The sequence below is a fragment of the Dryas octopetala genome, chromosome 1 (assembly GCF_963921425.1).
Source record: "Dryas octopetala chromosome 1, drDryOcto1.1, whole genome shotgun sequence".
Taxonomy (NCBI): domain Eukaryota; kingdom Viridiplantae; phylum Streptophyta; class Magnoliopsida; order Rosales; family Rosaceae; genus Dryas; species Dryas octopetala.
In genome coordinates, this window is record NC_141366.1 from 4,326,173 (window position 1) to 4,347,218 (window position 21,046).

Here is a 21,046-nt window from a genome sequence, read left to right on the forward strand (position 1 = left end):
AACTGAGAAAAGCAACGTTTTTTTTACCTAGCGTAAGAGAAAAGCAAAACACTTTGCAATCCAAATATCAGAGCTACACAGCCTACTCGTTTGTTAACCGACTTTACTGCTATTTACTTGTATACGTCTATACTGCCCCGTTCGGAATGGCCAACACTCCCGCCCTTTACATAGAAGCCTAAAACCCAACAAAACCCGAAACCCTTCGTCTCCGTTTGTTCTTCTGTGCGTTTCAGAGTCGTCTCTCTGCGGTCTTGATCAAAGAAGACGAAGATGAATAAAGCTCGAGTCAAAACCCTAGCCTTCACCAAACAGCCCTTCATCGAAGACGAAGGCCATCGCAAAATGTAAGACATTTTTCCAATTTAATTCCGATTGATTCACTTTCATACAAGCAAAACGGTGTCGTTTTCGATTACTCAATGCCTGTTATCATTTTGAATTTGTGATTGTAGAGCACAATGGAAATTCAGCGCTATGTCCGACTCGGACATCAGCAGTATGGCCGAAGCTCAAATCTATAAGGGTCAATATTACGATAACAATCGAAAACCTATCGAAGGCGGCTTATTGGACCCCCGCTTGGTACTCTCTCACCCTTGAATTATTGTGTCAGTTGTTTGTGATTCTTGTTGAGGCAATTTTCGGTAGCATTAATTTGAAATTGGTGCAAGTTTAGAGTCATGGAATGAGTTGTCAAGCATTTGGGCCGACAATAACAAGTATTATAAAGGATTAAGTGAAAAAGTTCACCAAAACTGGCACTGCATTTGACTCACAGTCACACTTCGAATAACTTTTGTTGAAATTTCCAATTTTGTTTGAGTTCATAGAGTATAATTGGAAATGGTCAAGATAAAGAAGAAAGAATTACTATGTGGCATCGTAACTGTGGATTATGCCTCCTTTTATGTTTGTCTTGTTGTTTGCTTCAGGGTCCTGCAAATAAGAGCAGTGGTGAGTGTGCCACATGTGGTGCAAAACTTGCGGACTGTCCGGGGCACTTCGGATACTTGGTGCTTGCCCTCCCTGTTTTTAACGTTGGATATTTAAGTACTATCTTGGAAATTTTGAAGTGTATTTGTAAGGTACGAAGATATTTTTTCATTCCAATTGTAATTACTTCCTAATAATTAAAGGGTTTGGGCTTTATTATGCTTGTGATGCTGGCTTTTCTGTTCTGAATGCCTTAGTTTCTTTTACAGTCATGTTCTCGCGTACTTTTGGTGGAGGGAGATCGCAAAATTTTTTTGAGGAAGATGAGAGGCATTAAGGACTCTTTGAACAAAGTCGATCTGAAGAAAAAGATAGTGAAGAAGTGTAATAACTTGACAAGCAATTATAGACAAGCGAAGTGCTCCTATTGTGGATTTATAAATGGTTTGGCTTCTCTATTTCCTCTTGATGCCTCTATCATCTTTTTCTTTTGTCCGGAGGTTCTGTCATGATTCAAAAAGTACCCTTTTTATTGGACTGGGCATTACATTTTTATATAATTCCCGGAGATGGTTACTTTTTATTATTTCATCTACACCTTATTCCATGACATAAAATTCATACAAATAGCATGATATTAAGCTTTGATGTTCATATAAAAATGAACCCAGATCTACATTTGTCTGTATTACAGGTTCAGTGAAGAAGGCGGTGGGTATGCTGGGCATTATCCATGATCGTTCAAAATTTACTGTTGTTATGGATGACTTTAGATCAGCAATTTCTCACACGAAAGAGTCCAAGGCATCGTTTAATCCGACAACTCATATTCTTAACCCTTATAGAGTTTTTTCTCTGTTTAAAAGGATGCTTGATGAGGTACATGTATACAAATATGGATCTTATGAACCCAATAATTCTACAGAATTTTTTTACTTTATGTATGGTAACTTCAGTTTTTATACATTTTGGTAACAATAGAGTAAAAACGGAAAAAAGAAAGTAGACATTTTCTTGCATCTCTGTTCCTCTTGAAAGAGATTTATAGTTTCTATTGTTATTGCAGGACTGCGAATTGCTTTATCTTTCTGATAGACCAGAGAACCTCATAATGAGAAACATTGCTGTGCCTCCTATAGCTATTCGTCCTTCTGTAATTGTGGATGGATCCCAGAGGTCATTTCAACATATTATTTACTCAATCTCCAGCTTTTTTTTTCCTCTGTTTTTTCTCTTATGTTTTAATCAGATTAGATCTCATAATATCTGTTTGTTGTAATTCAGTGGTACATTGTATTGTCTTAAAAAAATAGTGGTACAGTTGTAAATGATGCTTATTAGGTTTCTACTTTTCTTATTGTAGCAATGAAAATGACATTACAGAGAGGTTAAAGAAAATTATTCAATCAAATGCTCTTCTTCGGCAGGAGTTATTAGAAGCAAGTTCTGCAGCCAAATGTTTGGTATGATAGAAGACTTTGAATCATTAGATTCTACACTTCGATTCTTGTCTGATGTTGAATACTTTGATTCTTGTCTTATGTTGTATTCTGTATTTTGATTATGGCTCTGTTTCAATAATTATTGTTAATGTAGTCTCATTGTTGCCTTTACATTTGTACATGAAATTCTGCATGCTCAATATATAGACTCCTTACCAGGATGAGTAAAAAATTTATGTTTTCCTATATGATGTTATATATGATGTTATGTTCTACTGTGGTCTTTAGTAAAGATAAATGATTTACAATATTTGATGTATGATGTATGATATGATTACTGTTTGTGTGAGATCTATGCAGACAAACATTTTAGTTTACTTGAGATTTCAGTCACAACCATGATTTTGTGCATTCTTTTGTCTGTTTGTCCAAATGACATTCTACTCTTGTTTCTTTTAAAACTCAAAACTTGTACCCTTATATTTTAGTTTATAAAATTCCGTTTCTTCTAAAAAAAAAAATTTATATATTGATAAGTGTTTTGCTGATTGCATTGTTATTTTGTTTTTGTAATGTTTCACTAGATCTTTGCATGTGTGTGATTTACTGTTGATTGGAAATTGTGAGTTAGTTATGAAGCGGCTTTTTGTACATATGCTGTATTTTATTTCTTGAATATGTATATTTGATTATCTTTTTGGATTATGTTGTTTTCTGGTGAAGTTAAATGGGATAGTACATATTACTTATGGTTCCTTAGTGTAGTTCTTTTATACTTATTCTGAGAATTGTGGTTCAGACTAGTTGGGAGATACTTCAAATTGAGGTTGCACAGTATATAAATAGTGATGTTCGTGGTGTTCCTTATGCCATGCAAACTGCCAAGCCATTAAGTGGTTTTGTGCAGCGCCTAAAAGGAAAGACGGGGCGGTTTCGTGGGAACTTATCTGGGAAGCGTGTTGAATATACTGGCAGAACTGTTATATCACCAGACCCGAATCTGAAAATTACTGAGGTTAGTTCTTGCACTAAAATTTGAAACAACTTTGTGTTAATTTTATGTGCCTGTTGTTGGGTTTCCTCTAAAATGTTCATTGGATCTAGGTTGGAATCCCTATCAAAATGGCTCAGATCTTAACTTACCCAGAACGTGTTTCCCATCATAATATTGAGAAGTTGAGGCAGTGCGTCAGCAATGGACCTGATAAGTACCCTGGTTCCAGAATGCTCAGACGTCCTGATGGCTCTACATGGTAGGGGATTAATTTTATTTTTTTCCTGTTCTTTTCTTATTTGAAATATTTCTCTTTACTGATGTGGAATTTACTGTTTTGTGCTGAAGGTCTATAAGGGTAAACAGAAAGCGCTTTGCTGATGAACTCAAATATGGTGATATAGTCGAACGCCATTTAGAAGATGGGGACATTGTTCTTTTCAACAGACAGCCAAGCTTGCATCGGATGTCTATCATGTGTCATAGGGTGATTACATATTTAGAATTGATTTTGTAGATTTCTCATTGTTTCACATGAAGTTTGTTGTTGATATTTCAAATATGGTTACATTTTATCATTTTGGGCGTGCAGGCAAGGATTATGCCTTGGAGAACATTGAGGTTTAATGAATCTGTTTGCAACCCTTATAATGCTGATTTTGATGGTGATGAAATGAATATGCATGTCCCGCAAACAGAGGAGGCTCGGACAGAGGCTGTTATGTTGATGGGGGTAATAAGATTTGGTCTCACTTCATTGAGATATATGCCAATGGCTATGCATAAAACTACAGTTCTTCACTATATTAAATCTTATACATATCTTGCATTGGGATATTTTGAGCATTGAAGTGATCTAGGCGTTTTTGTTCTGTTCTGTTGGTTGATACAAAAAAAAAAAAAGGCTAGGCAAAATCCTAAATCTGATGGTTGTCTCCTTGGAAGTCCTGGCAGAGATTGTGGATGTAATATTATATCTTCTTATCCGTACCCTTGTAGGAATAGTTTACATAGTAGTGTTAGAATACAAAGGGGTTGGTTGGAGGATTTTTGGGAGAGAGAAAGGTTTTGGTCAGTTTTGTGGCTTCTGTCTCGGCAGAATTCAAGGTTTTAACTCTTCTATTATCCTAGATTGGAAGGCAGCTGTAGGATAAGGATTCTGTTGTGGATCGGATTTCTTTATCTGTGATTGCATACTAGTTTTTCTGGTGCACTTTCTCTTTTCTCTTTATTTGTCTTGTTTGTTCTGTTCTGGACAGCTTGTCCACAGTTTTTGTACCCATTTTAAGATGATCATTACAAGTTGTAACTTGATCAAGTAGCAATAACAGGAACCTGAAATAGTAGGATTGATAGTATCTTCACAAATTATAATGTGTATTACAAGTTTTAGTTTTGCATATAGAAACTGTTGGTTGTTTTTGTTTTATATTTTTTTGAAAATGTACAATTCAGTCCTTTGTTGCTTTGTTTTGTAGTTGACTCCCTACTCCACTGTTTCTATCTTAGTTGATTATTATTAAAAGTTTCTATGTTTCTCTTTATAAAAAGTTATTTCTAGTTTTAGGCTTAAATATTCAATATTTCCTCTAGATATAATAAAATACCAGAAAGGTGAACTTTTGTTATGTTAGGTGAAGAAAATGTTGTTTGGTGCTTGGCGATTGTGCAGAAATGCAATGATAGGGGAATATAGGTGGGGAGGAACTGTGGACGGGGTTAAATTTTGGACATCTCTTTAGGCTTCTGTTTCATCTGAATTTAGAGACGTATTGTTCTTGGCAATTCTTTTTCAATTGGAAGGCTGCAATGTTTTAGTTATTAAGTTTGATTGTTTGCAATTATGTTAGTTGTTTATGTATAACTTGCTCCTGGTGGATATCTTGTCCACTTTGTATGTATTTGTTGTGATTGATTAAAATTTTGTTTCTTACAAAAAAAATTATCTTGTCTGGAAAAATGAAATTAGGGATGGTGCTTCTTTTCACTGATGTGGATGTTATGGGTGTTCTGATATTTATCATGTACAAGGTGCTTATGCTTCTGCTCGCCCACTACATTTTGTTTTCATATGACATTTCTGTGTGTTTGTCAGGTGCAAAACAATCTATGCACTCCGAAAAATGGAGAGATTTTGGTTGCTTCAACTCAAGATTTTCTAACATCTTCTTTCCTTATAACAAGGAAGGACACATTTTATGACCGTGCATCTTTTTCACTCATGTGTTCGTATATGGGGGATGGCACGGATCCTGTTGATTTGCCAACACCTGCTGTAATTAAGGTGAGCTATTGAAGGCATCGTTTATTTTTATTTTTACACTTTCTAGTTGTGTGAGAAGAAACACTTTTCTACTATTAACACAATTACAGACATACACTTAGGAAATTCGGCCAGATGTCCATACCAGCTCTGGTATTTGTGTTTTTTTTTAAACTAACTGAAACATTGTTTTGCAGCCAATAGAGCTATGGACAGGAAAGCAATTATATAGTGTTTTAGTACGTCCAAATTCAAATGTGAGAGTCTATCTAAATTTTACTGTTAGGGAGAAATCCTATACCAAGACTGAAGATGGAAGAGAAACAGAAGCAATGTGCCCAAATGATGGATATGTCTATTTTCGTAACAGTGAGCTAATATCTGGGCAACTTGGGAAGGGTACTTTAGGTCAGTTTTCGATAGTCCTATATTGTTAAAAATTGAAACACAAATACTGAGATGTATCATTTTTAGTTCATTTATAGAAGAGAAAGGATAGAAAAAATGTATACTATCCTTTTAAGCCGGGTTAGTTTCTTGGACATTTTCCTTGTCTTGTTTGGATATCTGAGTGAGATTGATGTTTAAAGTTTTGCATTCGTAAAAACATTCCAGGAAATGGCAATAAGGATGGACTTTTCTCTGTTCTTCTAAGAGACTATAAAGCTCATGCCGCTGCTTCTTGCATGAATCGCTTAGCTAAATTAAGGTATGTATCCAACACAATTGCTCTTGAATGCAAGTTTCTTTTAGCCCATCTTGGTTGTGTGCATCGTAACTTGATCGATATGATTGACATTCTAATTTAGTTTATTTGTCAGTATAAATTTAGTCTTTTATTGCATAACAATTTTACTCAACAAAAAAAAAAAGTACGGCTAAAAGTAACTCAACAATGTTGAAAATGATTTCTTAATATGTTAATATACTCTATGTCTGACATATTTGAGATGAGTAATAAGAAAATAAAAATCATGCAAGAGGAGAATTTGTGTGCTCCAAACACTGTGTTGGTACTTGAGAGTTTAAATCATTAAAAGTTTTCTATGTACAATTTATTTTGTATTTGTGATGGTTAGACATCACTCAGTTCCATTTTGCGTGGTGCTGTATATTACTCTTGTCTTCTTATTTTATTAACTCCAGCGGACTATTGAATGTCTAACCTTAAGTTGGTATGTTAAAACTTATCTTTTTGCAATATATATTCATCATCGGATCTTATAGCTGGATGATTCAATTATTAATGGCTTGTCTGGTATGTTGCCTACATATCTTGATTTTGTTGTTTGTCCCCATTTAAATGGTAATTCAACATTAGTATGTGATTAATATTGTCGGTATTTGCTTGGGTGGCAGTGCTCGATGGATTGGTAATCATGGATTCTCAATTGGGATTAGCGACGTACAACCAAGTGACACTTTGTATGATGAAAAAGAAAAAATAGTTAAGGAAGGTTATAAGAAATGTGATGGCCAGATAAAGTTGTATAATGAAGGAAAGTTACCACTTGTACCTGGTTTTGATGCTGCGCAATCACTTGAGTCTGGGATGACTGGTTTATTAAATAATATTAGAGATCAAACTGGAAAGGTGAGTTCATTATTTTATTATTTTTCTATATTTATTTATTGAACTTCCCTTTTGTTTTTTTGGGGTGTATTGGTGTAAGTGTCAATCCTGAATCTTAGTCTTAAAATGTCAAAATTGTTTATAAATGTGAATGTTACACAAAGGTTAACTCAGTACAAGTGTGTGTTTATATTACTTCCTTCGCATCTTCATTTGCAATTAGTTCCTGTTTGTGTTGGTGTCAACTATCAAGAAAGCTTTTTAAAGTAGCTGCTCAGTTTGTTTTGCAATTATTTCCATTTTCTATTGTCGTGGGGAGAGAATTTCAGAGATCATGGTTGGTTTTGAAATAGTCTTTTACCTTATTCTTCAATAGTTGTGCATGCAAAAGCTACATTGGAGAAACAGTCCCCTGATCATGTCCCAGTGTGGTTCCAAAGGATCTGCTATCAATATTAGTCAGATGGTTGCCTGTGTTGGTCAGCAATCGGTTGGTGGTCGTCGTGCACCTAATGGATTCATAGATCGAAGCCTTCCCCACTTCCCTAGAAAGGCAAAAACCCCAGCAGTAAGTTGTGTACAGCTTTTCACCCATCATTCTATATGTGTGTGAGATGTTATGCATATCCAGTTTCTCTTATTGAATGCATTCTAGTATTGATGAGCAATAAATAATTTTTAATGGTAAAGGCAAATTATGAAGATAATCGAAGAAAAGATCTCTACATGGATATTTACTAGAGATTACTGTATAACATAATTACCTCTTTCAGTGAATTGCATTTTCCGACAGCTACTATGTTCAATGTGAATTTTAAACTAGTTAATAGTCCTCTACTTCCTGAGTTATAATGGCTGAAGTTTAAGTTTAACTACTGTTTGTTCTGGCTCTAAAATATGTTGTTTAAATTGATGTGTGTAGCACTTAGAAGCATAAAATTTATTGTCGCTTTGGTAATGCATTATAAGAAGTGAATTATTGCACTTCTTTTGATGATGTGTTAGAGAAGCTTTGCTGTAATTGTCCATCCTTGTTTGTATTTAGAATATTTAAATAAATGATTTTTTTTAGAAACCAGGTCTGTATATATGTGATTAAGGGTCATCCTGTTATTATTGATGCAGGCTAAAGGCTTTGTTGCTAGTTCGTTTTACAGTGGCTTGTCAGCTACAGAGTTTTTTTTCCATACAATGGGTGGGCGAGAGGGCCTTGTGGATACAGCCGTATGTTGACTAGTTCTAACTTTATTTAGCTTCTGAATCACATTATTACTGTGCACATTTTTCTATACCTACTTTACTTGGACTTAAACTTCACCACTCCTCATTGCATCACTAGTCAAACTTGCATATTGCATGCTACTGCAACGCGAATATAGCTAAAACATATTGGATAATGAAGACACTTGTAGATGGTCAAGCAATGCAACAGCCATACATTATTGAAACGTGCAAGGTAGATTTGATTGTAATAGAAGTGACATGTCAGGTGTGCAGCCTTCCCTAGAGCTATTTGAGTATATTATTTTTGTCCACCCTGCATCTTACAAGAAGCAGCTTGGGGTTTCTGGTATCTATTTTTCTTTTATTTTGTAATTTCAATTTACCATACAGTTCCAAGGCAGCATGTTTTATCCTTGAGTTACAAGTCGTAGTTTGTGATTCGGATTTTGGGTTTTGTGCTAGCAGTTGTAAATTATTTCATATTTTTTTAATGTGACATTAAAGTGCTAAAGTAGATCTCTCTTATTTCATACTGAGTAATCAATTTGAATTGGATATATAAAGATATCTTGTTACTGATATTTATTTTACACAACTCTCTGTATAATGGGGTAACATAAGATACTTTTGCCTTCCTGGAACCATCATCTCTTGAATTTATGGCAGCCAGTATGGCGCAATGGTGCTTTAACGTGGCAATTTAGAAACTTTTTTTTTTTGTTTATAGATTTATTGTGATCATTGCAGGTGAAAACAGCTGACACTGGGTACATGTCTCGTAGACTGTCGAAAATTTTAGAGGACTTATCTGTCCAGTATGATAACACGGTACGGAATGCAAGTGGTGGCATAATTCAATTTTTTTATGGGGATGATGGTATGGATCCTGCAATGATGGAAGGAAAAAGTGGAGCTCCTTTAGACTTAAACCGATTGTTTTTGAAAGCCAAGGTATGAAACCCTAATTTTCTTATGGTTTGGAATTAATTGCAATTTTTTTAACGTTGGAGTTGATGATGTCCGTTTGCAGGCCACATGTCCCGCTGGAGGAAATGATAACTTGTCTCCTGAAGAAGTGTGTGAAATAGTGACAAGCAGGCTTTCAAAACAAGATATGACTCCTGATGGTGGTTGCTCTCTTGGTTTCAAAAGTTCGTTAGAGCAATTCCTGGATGAATATGTGAAATCATTAAGAAAAACACAGGAGACTTTTTTGCTGAATCAAAGTCCTGCTTGGAAGGAGAAGTCTGCAACTCTGGAGAAGATTGTCCAAAATATATCTGGTGTTACTTCTAGACAACTGGAGGTACTTGTTCTCGTATGTTTTACTAACAATTGTCACTTTTTGCTTTCTTTCTTTTGATTTACTCTATGTAGGTAAGAGGGAGGGAGGAAAGGAGGTGAATAAGCATGGGTGTTCTCTTGGACACTAAGACATAACAGTACAACTGAAACAAATCAACATTCACCCACAGTAAAACAGAAAATTAATAACAGCACAGATGAAACAAAATCTTTAAAACATAAATTATTTTTACTGCTTATTCAACACCGAGCCATTTGGACACAGAACTTTTTTATTTGGGCCAAAGAAACAACAAAGTTCAAAACCAAACAAGTTGGTAAAGCTTGTTTCTTCAGGAGCAGAAGCTTTCAAGAATTCAACATTCAACACTGAGCCGGTAAACAAAACATTCAACACTAAGCCACCCGAATTGACAAAAAAAATCAAATCCAGAGGCGTACAAAAGCGTGTGGCATGCCTTTTACTCACAAGTGTATGCCTTTTAGAACAAAGTGATTGCCTTTTTGGAAGATCACTAAATACTCTAAATGCCTTACGCGTTTGGGTCTCAGCTAGCTATGAGGCGCACCTCAAGGCTCTTGAGATGAAAACACTGGTTATAATAATACCTTGCACCAATCTCAGCTTCTTGAGATGAATAAGATTTTATGGCTTATCCTGTTTTTGTAATGAATATAGAAGGAAGATTTGAACAGCTTCAAAAAGATGTCTATTTTTTTTCGGTAAGAAACACAAACTTTATTAATAAAACTAGGAGAAAGTACAACTAAAATGGATGTGAAATCCGGAAAAACTAGATATACAGCCTCAAACTAAAATATTATAAGACACCATACAACACTAACCTCCAATAAAGAAGAATTACATTGAAGGAATGTCTTTGAAATGTTTTGACAAGGAAGCACAAAGAAAAACTAAAAACATATTCCTACACCAAAGTAGCTCCACTCCTCCGAAGCACGCCCTTTCAAAGTAGCATCCTTAGGCACGTCCTTATCGCGGGAGAGGAAAAGATGAAAGATTCATAGTCTCGAAGACCCCCTCATTCTTTACCTACCTATACGACGATTACTTTCCCAATCTTTCTAGTAGGAAATGGAAGACTTTTGAGATTGTGATAGGGATGAAGAATTCAGTGATAGGGGTAGAACTGGACGAGGGAGAGCTGTAACTAGCAAGGATGCTTCGGGCTCTTGCCCCAAAGAATCTTATTATGTTCAAAGTTCCAACCAAACACTTCACATAAGAGCAGAAAGAGCATCTTTAAAGAGTAATCACCTTTTTGCTGGCCCCCTCTACCAATAACCCTCCATCTGAAAAAGATGCTTGAGTCAGTCTATTAAGTAAGATTGTTGGAAATTTTCTTAGTCTCACATTGGCAAACTTTCTTTTAAGTCCATTGTCTAGGCATAGGTCCTCCCCCCTCCTAGTAGTCAGTCTGTTCTCTCAGGGAGAAAACCTTCCTCTTGTTTAGTTGGAGAGTGAAATGAAGACCCAGATGTCAAATTCCACATTTTCCCCTCTGAGTTTTAATGTTTTCTTATTGATAATACCAAACAAGGAAATTAGAAATTGTTATTTCTCAAATTCTGATTCTTCCCTAAATACCTAGTTTAATGTCCTCATCCAAACACATTGTTAGGGAAGTTTGTGGTTATAAAGGAAAAGAAGAGCTTTTCAGAGAGTGGACTTCAGTTTCGGAATTAAAATGCAGAAGCTCTTCACCTTTGTTTCTTCAGGTGACATAAAAGTTGCGTCTTGTGGAATACTGCCCATGTCAGATGTGGTTTATGAGATTGAGTACTTGATGCCGCACTAAGCTGTTTTCCTGTTCCTAATCTTGTGTGTTATGTTACCTGTGTATCTTTTGGAAGTTGTCTGGGCGTCTATTGTATACCTCTGTGTACTAGAGTTGGCCCTTTTTTATTTACAGAGATACAAAATTTTATGTGCCTCGATTTATATTCATATACGCTCAAATTGTAGGTTTTTCTAGATACTTGCATTTCTCGTTATCATTCAAAAAAAGTCGAAGCTGGAACAGCAATTGGAGCTATTGGAGCTCAAAGTATTGGCGAACCTGGGACACAGATGACATTGAAAACTTTTCACTTTGCTGGAGTTGCAAGCATGAGTATCCTTGATTCATTGCTTACTCATTAGAATGAACAAAGATAAAAATGTATATTTAAACTTACATGGCCTTTTGGCTAGTAACTGGTTGGTTTTCAATTTGATCCTTAACTCTCTGTTAGATGTTACACTTGGAGTCCCTCGTATCAAGGAAATAATAAATGGAGCAAAAAAGATCAGTACACCTATCATCACTGCAATACTCGAGTGTGATAATAATGCGAATTTTGCACGGGTGGTAGCAGGTCGGATTGAGAAAACAAATCTAGGGCAGGTATGTATTTAACTAATTAGTGATATTACAAATTTAACTTTCCAATATTTTTTATTGTAGCTTACTATTGATATTTGTCATTTAGTGAAGTGTGTAGTGTATGATGCTTTATTTCAACTGAAAGTGATAACTTGACAGTGTAAATTAGGGTTTTTGTTATGCTATTGTCTTTCTGTACAAATTTGGTATGCTAGGTTAATAGTCCTTTTGGCTTTGAATTGGATTGCTCAGCAACTAATTTGGAGGAAAGTCAAACTAGTGGTTTGACTTGTTTTAAATTCCATTTGGATACATGATTTGGATTTACATTTGAAATTTAAATGTGTTTCAAATCCATAAAGTTCCTTTCTCTTTTTAAAAAAAAGAAATGTGTGTTTTTAAAATCCATAAATTTGAAATTTCATCGTTTGGATTAGATTTTTAAATGTAGGGATTTACAATTAAGGATTTTAAAATTTAACTTATATCTTTCACGACTCACGAGTTGTAATTTCTATACTCAGAGGGTCTAATAGTTGTGTTGTTATTGATGTGGTGGGTATAATGGTTTTATTGGCATATGATTGTTGTGGTATATAGCTTGATGGTGATCATAACTTGAGACCTGAGTCAACCGCAATCATAATTTTCTTTCTATTCTTTTTTCTTAACAATAAATAAACGAATCCCCAAATATTTTGAGAAAACGAAACTATGACTTACTGGCGATAGTGCTGAGGGCATCCTTTCACTGACAATGGAATTGGGCTAAAAGGGTGGCTGAGAGAGAGGAGAGGCTGAGCTTTGGAACTTCGAGAAGTTTGTGAACCACGATAGTGTTAAGTTGAAAGAGATGTGTGTTGAGATGGGAGAGAGACTAAAATGGAGGAGGTGAGACAAAGAACCTATTGGGAGGTGAGATGAGAGAGAGCTATCGGTTGGTGAGGTGAGAGAGCTAGGATTCCAAATAACTGGTTTAATTTGTAATTTGAAATTAGAAAATTTTGGCTTATGAAATTGTAGATGGGTTTGTGTCAAATCCAAATTCAGTTATTTAAACTAGATCCAAACAACATAATTTGAATTTTGGCCCTCAAAATCCAAATTCTTCCTCTCAAATACCTCAGCCAAAATGGGCCCTTAGGGCCGGTTTGGTTCAAGTTTTGAAGGTCTAGGAATGAGAAATCAATTTCATTCTCACATTTGGTAAGTACAGGGAAGGGAAATCAATTATTGGCCCAAGGGAATTTGATGTCCTTATAGGGCGAAAATGAAACCCTTGCTCCAGCTTGGGTTTTGTTTTCCCCTTTCTTGGAAAAGCATTTATTGCTTCTTTTTTGACAAAACTAACCCTGCTATTATTTCAAAATAAATAATAAATGAGGGTATAATTGGGAAATTGACATTTTTCATTTCTAATTCATAGTTTACTTTCCCAAGGTTACCAAACAAAGGAAAGGGAATTTCACATTCCCTTCCCCCCTGGAATATGCAAAGGAATTGATTTCCCAAGAAATCAATTCTGTGAACCAAACGAGCCCTTAAGGTAAAGCTTGATTTTTCTTGTAGTAGTTTATGATATTTTAGTTTATTGTGATTTGTTGGGCTCGTATACAGATATCTCATGGTCAACTTGATATTGATCAAATTTATTGTTTCTATTGACTTGTATAGGGTTGTCTCCTCTCCATCCCCATTATATATGCATGATTTCACTTACATATTTTTCTGTTTTTGTGAAGGTTGCTAAGAGTATAAAGATTGCAATGACTTCAAGATCGGCATCTATAGTCATCACACTTGATCAGGTTATGATTCGAGATGCATACTTGTCTATAGATGCTAATGTCGTAAAAGAATCAATTTTACAAACTCCGAGAATCAAACTGAAGCAAGAGGTAAGAATTTAACATGTTATTTTCTAACTCTTATATGTTCTTTATATCTCACGGTCATGTATAATATGCAGCATATTAGGGTTTTGAGCCCCAAACAATTGGAAATTCTTCCTCAAGAGGCTGATAGAAGCAGACTTCATTTTAACCTCTACTATTTAAAGAATATGCTCCCAAATGTTATAGTAAGGGTGAGGCTTCTAGATTTTTTTTTTTTTTCTGAAATTTATTATTTTCTAAACGGAAATTCTTTTTCTTGTTTCATTTTTCTATGCTTAGAATGTTTGGTGCATATGTCATTCATTACATTCTTTCAATAACAGGGTATAAACACAGTTCAACGTGTTGTCATTGATTCAAAAGAAGTTAAAAGAGACAAAAAAGATGTTGAAGTTAAACATGCTGAAGAAATGAAGTACAAATTGCTTGCAGAAGGGTAAAGTTTATTATAAAATATATTTTGCTAGATTTTTTAACTTATGAATGGGCTTCATGTTATATCTTTTTAAACTAGTGTATTGGCATTTGTTAGTTCCTGATGTTTTATTTAGGTCTCTGGCGGTTGATATCTCCTTGTATTGGTGTCCTACAGTATATTTTGTGTCTAACAAATAGATAGGATTCTTATCCAAAAATAGATTATATATTTATGATGTCATTTGAATTTTCAGTGGCTGCACATATTAAACAAATTTATTCATTCCAAAAAAGAACTAGATAGAGATTGAGTGGTACCCAGGTTGGTTTAGCATGTGCTTCCGTAACTTCGCCTTTTAATATTTATTAAGGTTACTGGTAAAAAGCTCCAAACAGCAATCTCTCTTGTACACTGTCTTCCACTTCTTTTATATCCTTGAAAAAGAAGGAATAAGATGAAATAACTAATGACCATAGGTGCCAAATGTGACATGTCGTAGACACTAATAAAGATGTCTTATGAATAAAAGATAATCAATATCCTAAATGAAAAGAAGCAAAATAGTAAAGAATATCCAAACCCAAAAATGATGTGGGGGGAGACACATTGTTGCTGCTCCACCCCCCATACTTTTGTATTCTTTTTTCCCTTGTCTGTCTTGCTTCTTATATTCTGAATGATGATGTGAGCCATTTTATTCAAAGTATTAGTGTGTTTCATATGGGGAGACAGGCTAACATTGTTGCTGCTCCACCCCCCCATACTTTTGTGTTCTTTTTTCCCTTCTCTGTCTTGCTTCTTATATTCTGAATGATGATGTGAGTCATTTTATTCAAAGTATTAGTGTGTTTCATATGATGAGATAAACGTTCAAAGGACAGGCTAGTTTCATCACTGACATGACCGAACAAGAAAACTGAGTGGAATATGATACAATATAGTTTTCATCATATTGGTATTATGGCTCTAATTTCTAGTTGTTCTTTACTTGAGAAAAGAAAAATTCTAAATGCCAGCTGCTGTTTCATGAATCTTAATCTGTTATGCAACTTTTTAGCACGGGTCTGCAAGCAGTGATGGGCATCGAAGGCGTTGATGGCTGTAAAACCACAAGTAATGATATTATTGAAGTGCAGCGGACACTGGGAATTGAAGCTGCAAGAATTTGTATCATTGAGGAGATAAAGAATACTATGAAATCACATGGAATGAACATTGATGATCGCCATATGATGCTTTTGGCGGATGTAATGACATACAGGGTGAGTAGTTTCCTTGAAAACTGAAAGGAACAATGGGAATATGCTCCAATGTATTAGACATGCAATTATGGTGAGGATGTATATTCACATGCTAATGATTTTGCATGACAGGGGGAAACTCTTGGGATCACAAGATTCGGCCTTCAAAAAATGGACAAAAGTGTTTTAATGCTGGCTTCATTTGAGAAGACAGATGATCATCTATTTAATGCTTGTGTAAACGGGAGAGTTGACAGGATTGAAGGAGTAAGTGAAAGCATAATCATGGGTATACCAATGCCGATAGGCACCGGAATATTTAAAGTGAGACAAAGGTAATAATTTTATATTTATACATGTGTTTGATTGGCTATGCTACTTGCGTTGATTTTCATGCTTGGATATACTTCTATATCATTTAACTAGAGAGATTCGAGAACATTCATGGATTGCATAAAATTATTTATAATTCTTGTGTCTATTGTCTCCCTTCAATAGTTACTATTAATGTCATGTCTAATTTCATTTGTTCGTTTTGATAAGCTCTGTTGCTATTGGTTTTGTTTTGTGAACCTCCCAGAAGATTTTAACTGATTGTATTTTTCCATGAACAGAGTTGCTTCTTCTGGATCAGGTCAGCCCACAGATTCAAAACCACATTCAGGTGTGGAACTGCATTATGGGCCACCTCCAATTCTAACTTGAGTTAAAGAGAAGGGATTTGTAAATCATTGTATGTCACCGTAACGAATGCATATGGTAAGGTAAAGGATGACAGTTTTTATTGTGTTATGTAGCGTCCCTGCTACATGACCCTCCTTCCTAGCATTTTCGCGGCACTACCATCATGTTGAGACGCCTCGTCTTTCAAATGCAATTACTTAAGATTTGGCTGAAACATCATGGTGTCCTGGAAGACTAATTGTGCAGATTGTTGGAAAGAAGATGGGCATTGGAATCTATTGGCATGGAACACTATCCTACCTGTGATAGCAATCCAGTCTTCAGCTTGATTACCAGATCATGCACGCCTGCTTTTCCAATTGAACTGAGAGTGGTTTTAAGTTAAACCTGGAAGCTAGTATCTTTTAGTAACATGACCAGTCAGATTTCAAGTCATTTGGTGTAAACTAGTAAGATGAACTTGCGTACGAGATGGGTATAAAGACAAGTAGCTTTCTCAATTAGATAAAAATTACATCCGGAGTATCTGTAGATTTGTTTGGAAATGCTAATTTGCTCGGGCAATGGATATTGAACATTTCTAAGCTACTACTAGCCTTAAATATTTTCACTTTTTTTTTTTTATAACAAAAAAAGTAAGATGTACTTTAGGGTAATTTATCTAAGGTTATAAGTGTAATAATTTCTTTTTATTAAAAAGTGGATGAGTATAGTAGAAAAAGAAAATTACATAAAATTGATCAGAAAAATATTCTTTTTATATACACGTCGAATTTATCAACTTGGTTCAGCTGGCATAATCACAAACAGTTATTTGCAACTGGGTATTTTCCTGGTGCGCCACATGTTTGATAAAAGCTCTTCTCCACCAAACCTCAAATGCCTTCTGAATGTTGGGGCAGTCATCTCCCTTGTTCAGAAACCGATCAAACCACTTAAGCAAGATGCCCTGCTGCTGCTGCAATGGCAATGTAAGAATTGTTTGGCTCAGCCCCTCTTCAACCAGTTTCTTGTCAACAGATCTAGAAGCCCTCTTCATCCACCCAAAGTCCTCATAAAGAGGTTCCAGCCATGTCGAAAGCAAAGAAAATCTTGTTTCTTTGGGCACCAACAAATGTCTGCTCCCAATTGCAATGCACAGCTGAGCTGTGATTTTGCTGATTTCGTGCCGGTACATGGTCGGAATCTTCGAATGGAGGACTGCAAGCTCCTTCTGATCCGCCCATAATTTCACAAACTCATCACCCATTTTCTTGTCTACCATAATATCAACAATCCACTGCATGTTATCAGCCTCTCTTGCTATCTCCGCCATCAAAACCCCTCGATCCCGCCTACTTTCGTCCATGCCCGTAGCTTCGGATAAGCATAGCACAAGAGAGCTCAGGCATCTATGACAAAGATGGTAAAGGGTTTCTTTAGAGACATCAAGCCTGTTGCTGTCATTAGCTGCATCTACTCTAAACAAACGGGAAATGAGAGTTTTCATTTCGTGACGAGCTCTATCATCTTTTGCTTGAAGAACACTGGTGAGCAGCCTGGAGAAGATTTCATCAGCTCTTGCAGAAGTGGATGGTTCAGATGACACTCTGAGCAGAACTTCACTGGCTGAGTCATGAAGCTGAAGTTCACTGAGTTGTGATATAACTTTCTCCTCTTCATCCCCAGACCATGGAATTGCTTCCAAATACTCCAAGCATGATGCAATTCCCTCATCAAACATGATAGCTGCAGATACCTACAACAGAAACAGTAATTAAAACAGATATTTCACCATCACAAACTCAGTGAACAAAAAACACAAACTATTGTCCCAAAGAGAATAATTAAGCTACAAGGCAGAGTATAATTAAACAGACACATATCCTTGTAGCAAACCAAATTAATACAGCTACCCAGCAAAAATCAGAGAGCAAGACAATCACCCAAAAAAACAGTAGATATATCTAAGAAAAATTATATCTAGTATTTCATTTTTCATGTCTAAATTCACCGTGAAACTATGTTATTTCTAACAACTTAGGCACCCTTATGTCACTTGCTACATAATTTTTAGTGTTATAATTTTATTCTATTTTTTGCTTGAGCACTCTTAAAAACTAAATAGTACAGTATTATGCTTATTCCAGTAGCGTTTATTCAATGCCCAAAGACAGGGACTGAATCCTAATTAATTGGGCTCACCTCAGAATCATATTCACACACTTTACCACTTATCTGAAAAGTAAGGGAAAACCCAGCAAGGCAAACAAAACCTATGTCCAAATCCAGACTTTCTCAGCAACCAAACATAGCATAAGACAAACACAAACAAAACGAATCCAAAACCAAAAGCAAAAGGGCAAAAGTAAAAGCCAAGCACATACCTTTAGCAAACCCAAAACCCTGGAGACCTCCTCACCCATCAGCCTCCTCTTCAAATCGTCAGAATACATCAAGACCACAGTTTCCACATACACCTCCACATCATCGCAGTCCGAAATCTCAACGCAGTGAGAAACCCCACGATCTTTTCGGAGCTTATCGGCGAAAAACCGGCTTTTCGAGGCCAGAACGCTCTTGTGCACGTCCATGGAGACCCTGAACCCGTCCTTGGCTACCACAGTGAGCCTCACATCACCCGATAGTAGTCCTCCCCAATTGGGATCTCGAAACGGTGCGTTTTCGAGGAGCTTGTGGACCTTGTCGTGGACCTTTCGGTCGGAGTGCTTGGAATCTCGGTGTTGCTCGTCGGACATCATGTCGTAGAGGGTTTGGGACTGAGTCGCCGGCCGAGTCAATTGTTGAGTTGAGGACGCGAATGGGGGTGGTGGAGGAGAAGAGAGGGTCTTGGAGGGTGAGGAAGTGGGAGAGTAGAGCTTGGCTATGGATCTTGAGGGTGAGAAGGAGAGTGATTGATCGGATATGAAGCCCTGCTTTATCATTGCTGAGACCTCCCTCGATTTCAGTGCGTTCTCGGCCGCCATTGTTGAGCTCTGTGGGAGAGAGAGTGGAGTGGGTGTGCAAGAAAACCCAGTACTGGGATTCTTCAGAAAGAACTCAAGAAGTGATGGTTTCTTGGAAGATTGGAGAGAGTGTGAAGTGGGAAATCAGACAAGAAAGAAAGAAAGAAGTGAAATTTTCTGGGGTAGAGAGAGAGAGAGGGAAATTATGGGAGAGTAGAGAGAGAATGAGAGAGTGAAGAGGAAAACTTAAAGAAAGAATAGTTTCTTGGGTTAGTAGAACTGTAGAAGTAAATATTTTCTGGGAAAGTAGAGAAAGTAGGAATCCAAGAAAATAGTGAGAGAGAGAGAGAGAGAGAGAGAGAGAATTGAGCTGTGGATCTGTAAATGATGTGAATGATTAACGAACCTAACTAAAACGGTTCCTTTAAAAGAAAGAAGGATTATTTTTTTCTTAGGGAGGGAGGGACTAATAGGCTAATAGCTGAGCTGCCACTACACTCGTACAGTCGTACCTTTTTTTAATTTTTTTCTTCTGTAATTGTGCTTTATGGGTATGGAGTCTATGGACGCATCCATCCGTGGAATTCATCTTTTATAATTAGTTTATTGGATGGCTCCTCTGCTAACCCATTTTTTAGATGGGATTCAATTTATTTTTGGTGACAATGGTTTTGGTTTAGCACAGTAGGTTGGGGATTCTTTCTGTTTGGTAAAGACTGTACAGTGAATCCAAATCCAGATGTTAACAATAAAAATAATAATTGATTAAAAAGAGAGAGTTAAAGTGCAGAGGAGGGAGGGCCTAGAATTTTGGGATATATAGAATGGGAGCTGAGCCTGAGGTCTGCTGCATTCTGTGCAGGTGACACACACACACTGTCATATGTAGTTAAGCAGTGTAGGTGCCTAACATGCATGTGGCATAATATGTCTCAACCTTCTTCAACTTCATGTTGTCACTGCTCACCCCAGGTAATGATTGCCCCATAATCATAATCTTATGGGGGTGATTTGTGTACAATCCAGTTTACAAAAGTTTTATACAAAATTTTTTGTATAGAATTTGTACAAATTGTGGTTTGTGAGAAGGTAATTACTATTGAGATAGTAAGTGGAGTTCAAGATCTTGGTTGAGTACTTGAGTGGATATGTCACATAAGAATAAACAGTGAGTGTTACAATCATGATAATTCTCATAACACAATCCAGTTCACATGGGTGGACCAAAGATTATTTAAGACAGAGCACCAAGGGGCATCATTGTGCTGTGCAAGGGTGGCCCTTGTATTTGGCCAAAGTCAATGACCTAGCCTAAGATGATTATCCCCCAAATAAATGCAAACTGTAATTATCTATTGTTTATGGTTTGTGGGTGATGCGTATTTTGGGATTTTTTTTTTTTTTTGCAATCTTATACACTAAGATAGAGGTGTTTGACACCTATTCACTGTCAAATAAAAACAATGCAAGGAAATAAATAATGATATACAAAAAACCAGAGCCACCAGTGTGAGCAGTGTGTGTGTGTGAGGGAGGGGCATTAACTAGTGTATCTGAGTGGTTTATTATATATGTTGGTCGCTGAGAGATTGCTGCAGAATTTGTTGGGAGAGTTCTGGCCACGTTTTCAACACACTCACATCAAAACAAACAGACATTTTGTAACATTCTTAATGTTCATGATCGATTTGAAGAATTTTAACTAACGGACACAATTTGAGAAATTTGTGCATGTGTCA

General features: G+C 36.2%; 2 protein-coding genes across 4 annotated transcripts; one reads left to right on the top strand and one right to left on the bottom strand.

Annotated features, from left to right (window-relative positions):
* The first annotated feature begins 130 nt into the window (after window positions 1-130).
* NRPC1 (nuclear RNA polymerase C1) lies at window positions 131-16,939 on the top strand. 3 transcript variants are annotated; one of them, XM_086242189.1, is made up of 27 exons: window positions 131-347; window positions 456-585; window positions 936-1,088; window positions 1,194-1,380; window positions 1,631-1,815; window positions 2,003-2,112; window positions 2,300-2,399; window positions 3,178-3,393; window positions 3,483-3,631; window positions 3,721-3,859; window positions 3,965-4,105; window positions 5,468-5,656; window positions 5,833-6,043; window positions 6,251-6,344; window positions 6,995-7,229; window positions 7,585-7,776; window positions 8,334-8,432; window positions 9,180-9,383; window positions 9,463-9,738; window positions 11,725-11,872; window positions 11,994-12,145; window positions 13,867-14,022; window positions 14,094-14,210; window positions 14,343-14,455; window positions 15,495-15,699; window positions 15,811-16,013; window positions 16,293-16,939. In XM_086242189.1, exons 1-27 carry the CDS (start codon window positions 274-276, stop codon window positions 16,381-16,383), a joined length of 4,269 nt encoding a protein of 1,422 aa, XP_086098315.1. In that variant the 5' UTR covers window positions 131-273; the 3' UTR covers window positions 16,384-16,939. The 3 variants fall into 3 exon arrangements, with proteins under 3 accessions (XP_086098315.1, XP_086098333.1, XP_086098325.1); XM_086242207.1 differs by having other exon boundaries at window positions 13,867-13,932; XM_086242199.1 differs by having other exon boundaries at window positions 1,206-1,380.
* A 105-nt stretch (window positions 16,940-17,044) lies between these two features.
* LOC147296701 (BTB/POZ domain-containing protein) lies at window positions 17,045-21,046 on the bottom strand. The gene is made up of 2 exons (XM_086242246.1): window positions 18,729-21,046; window positions 17,045-18,100 (listed from the first exon to the last, which is right to left on the bottom strand). Exons 1-2 carry the CDS (start codon window positions 19,326-19,328, stop codon window positions 17,150-17,152), a joined length of 1,551 nt encoding a protein of 516 aa, XP_086098372.1. The 5' UTR covers window positions 19,329-21,046; the 3' UTR covers window positions 17,045-17,149.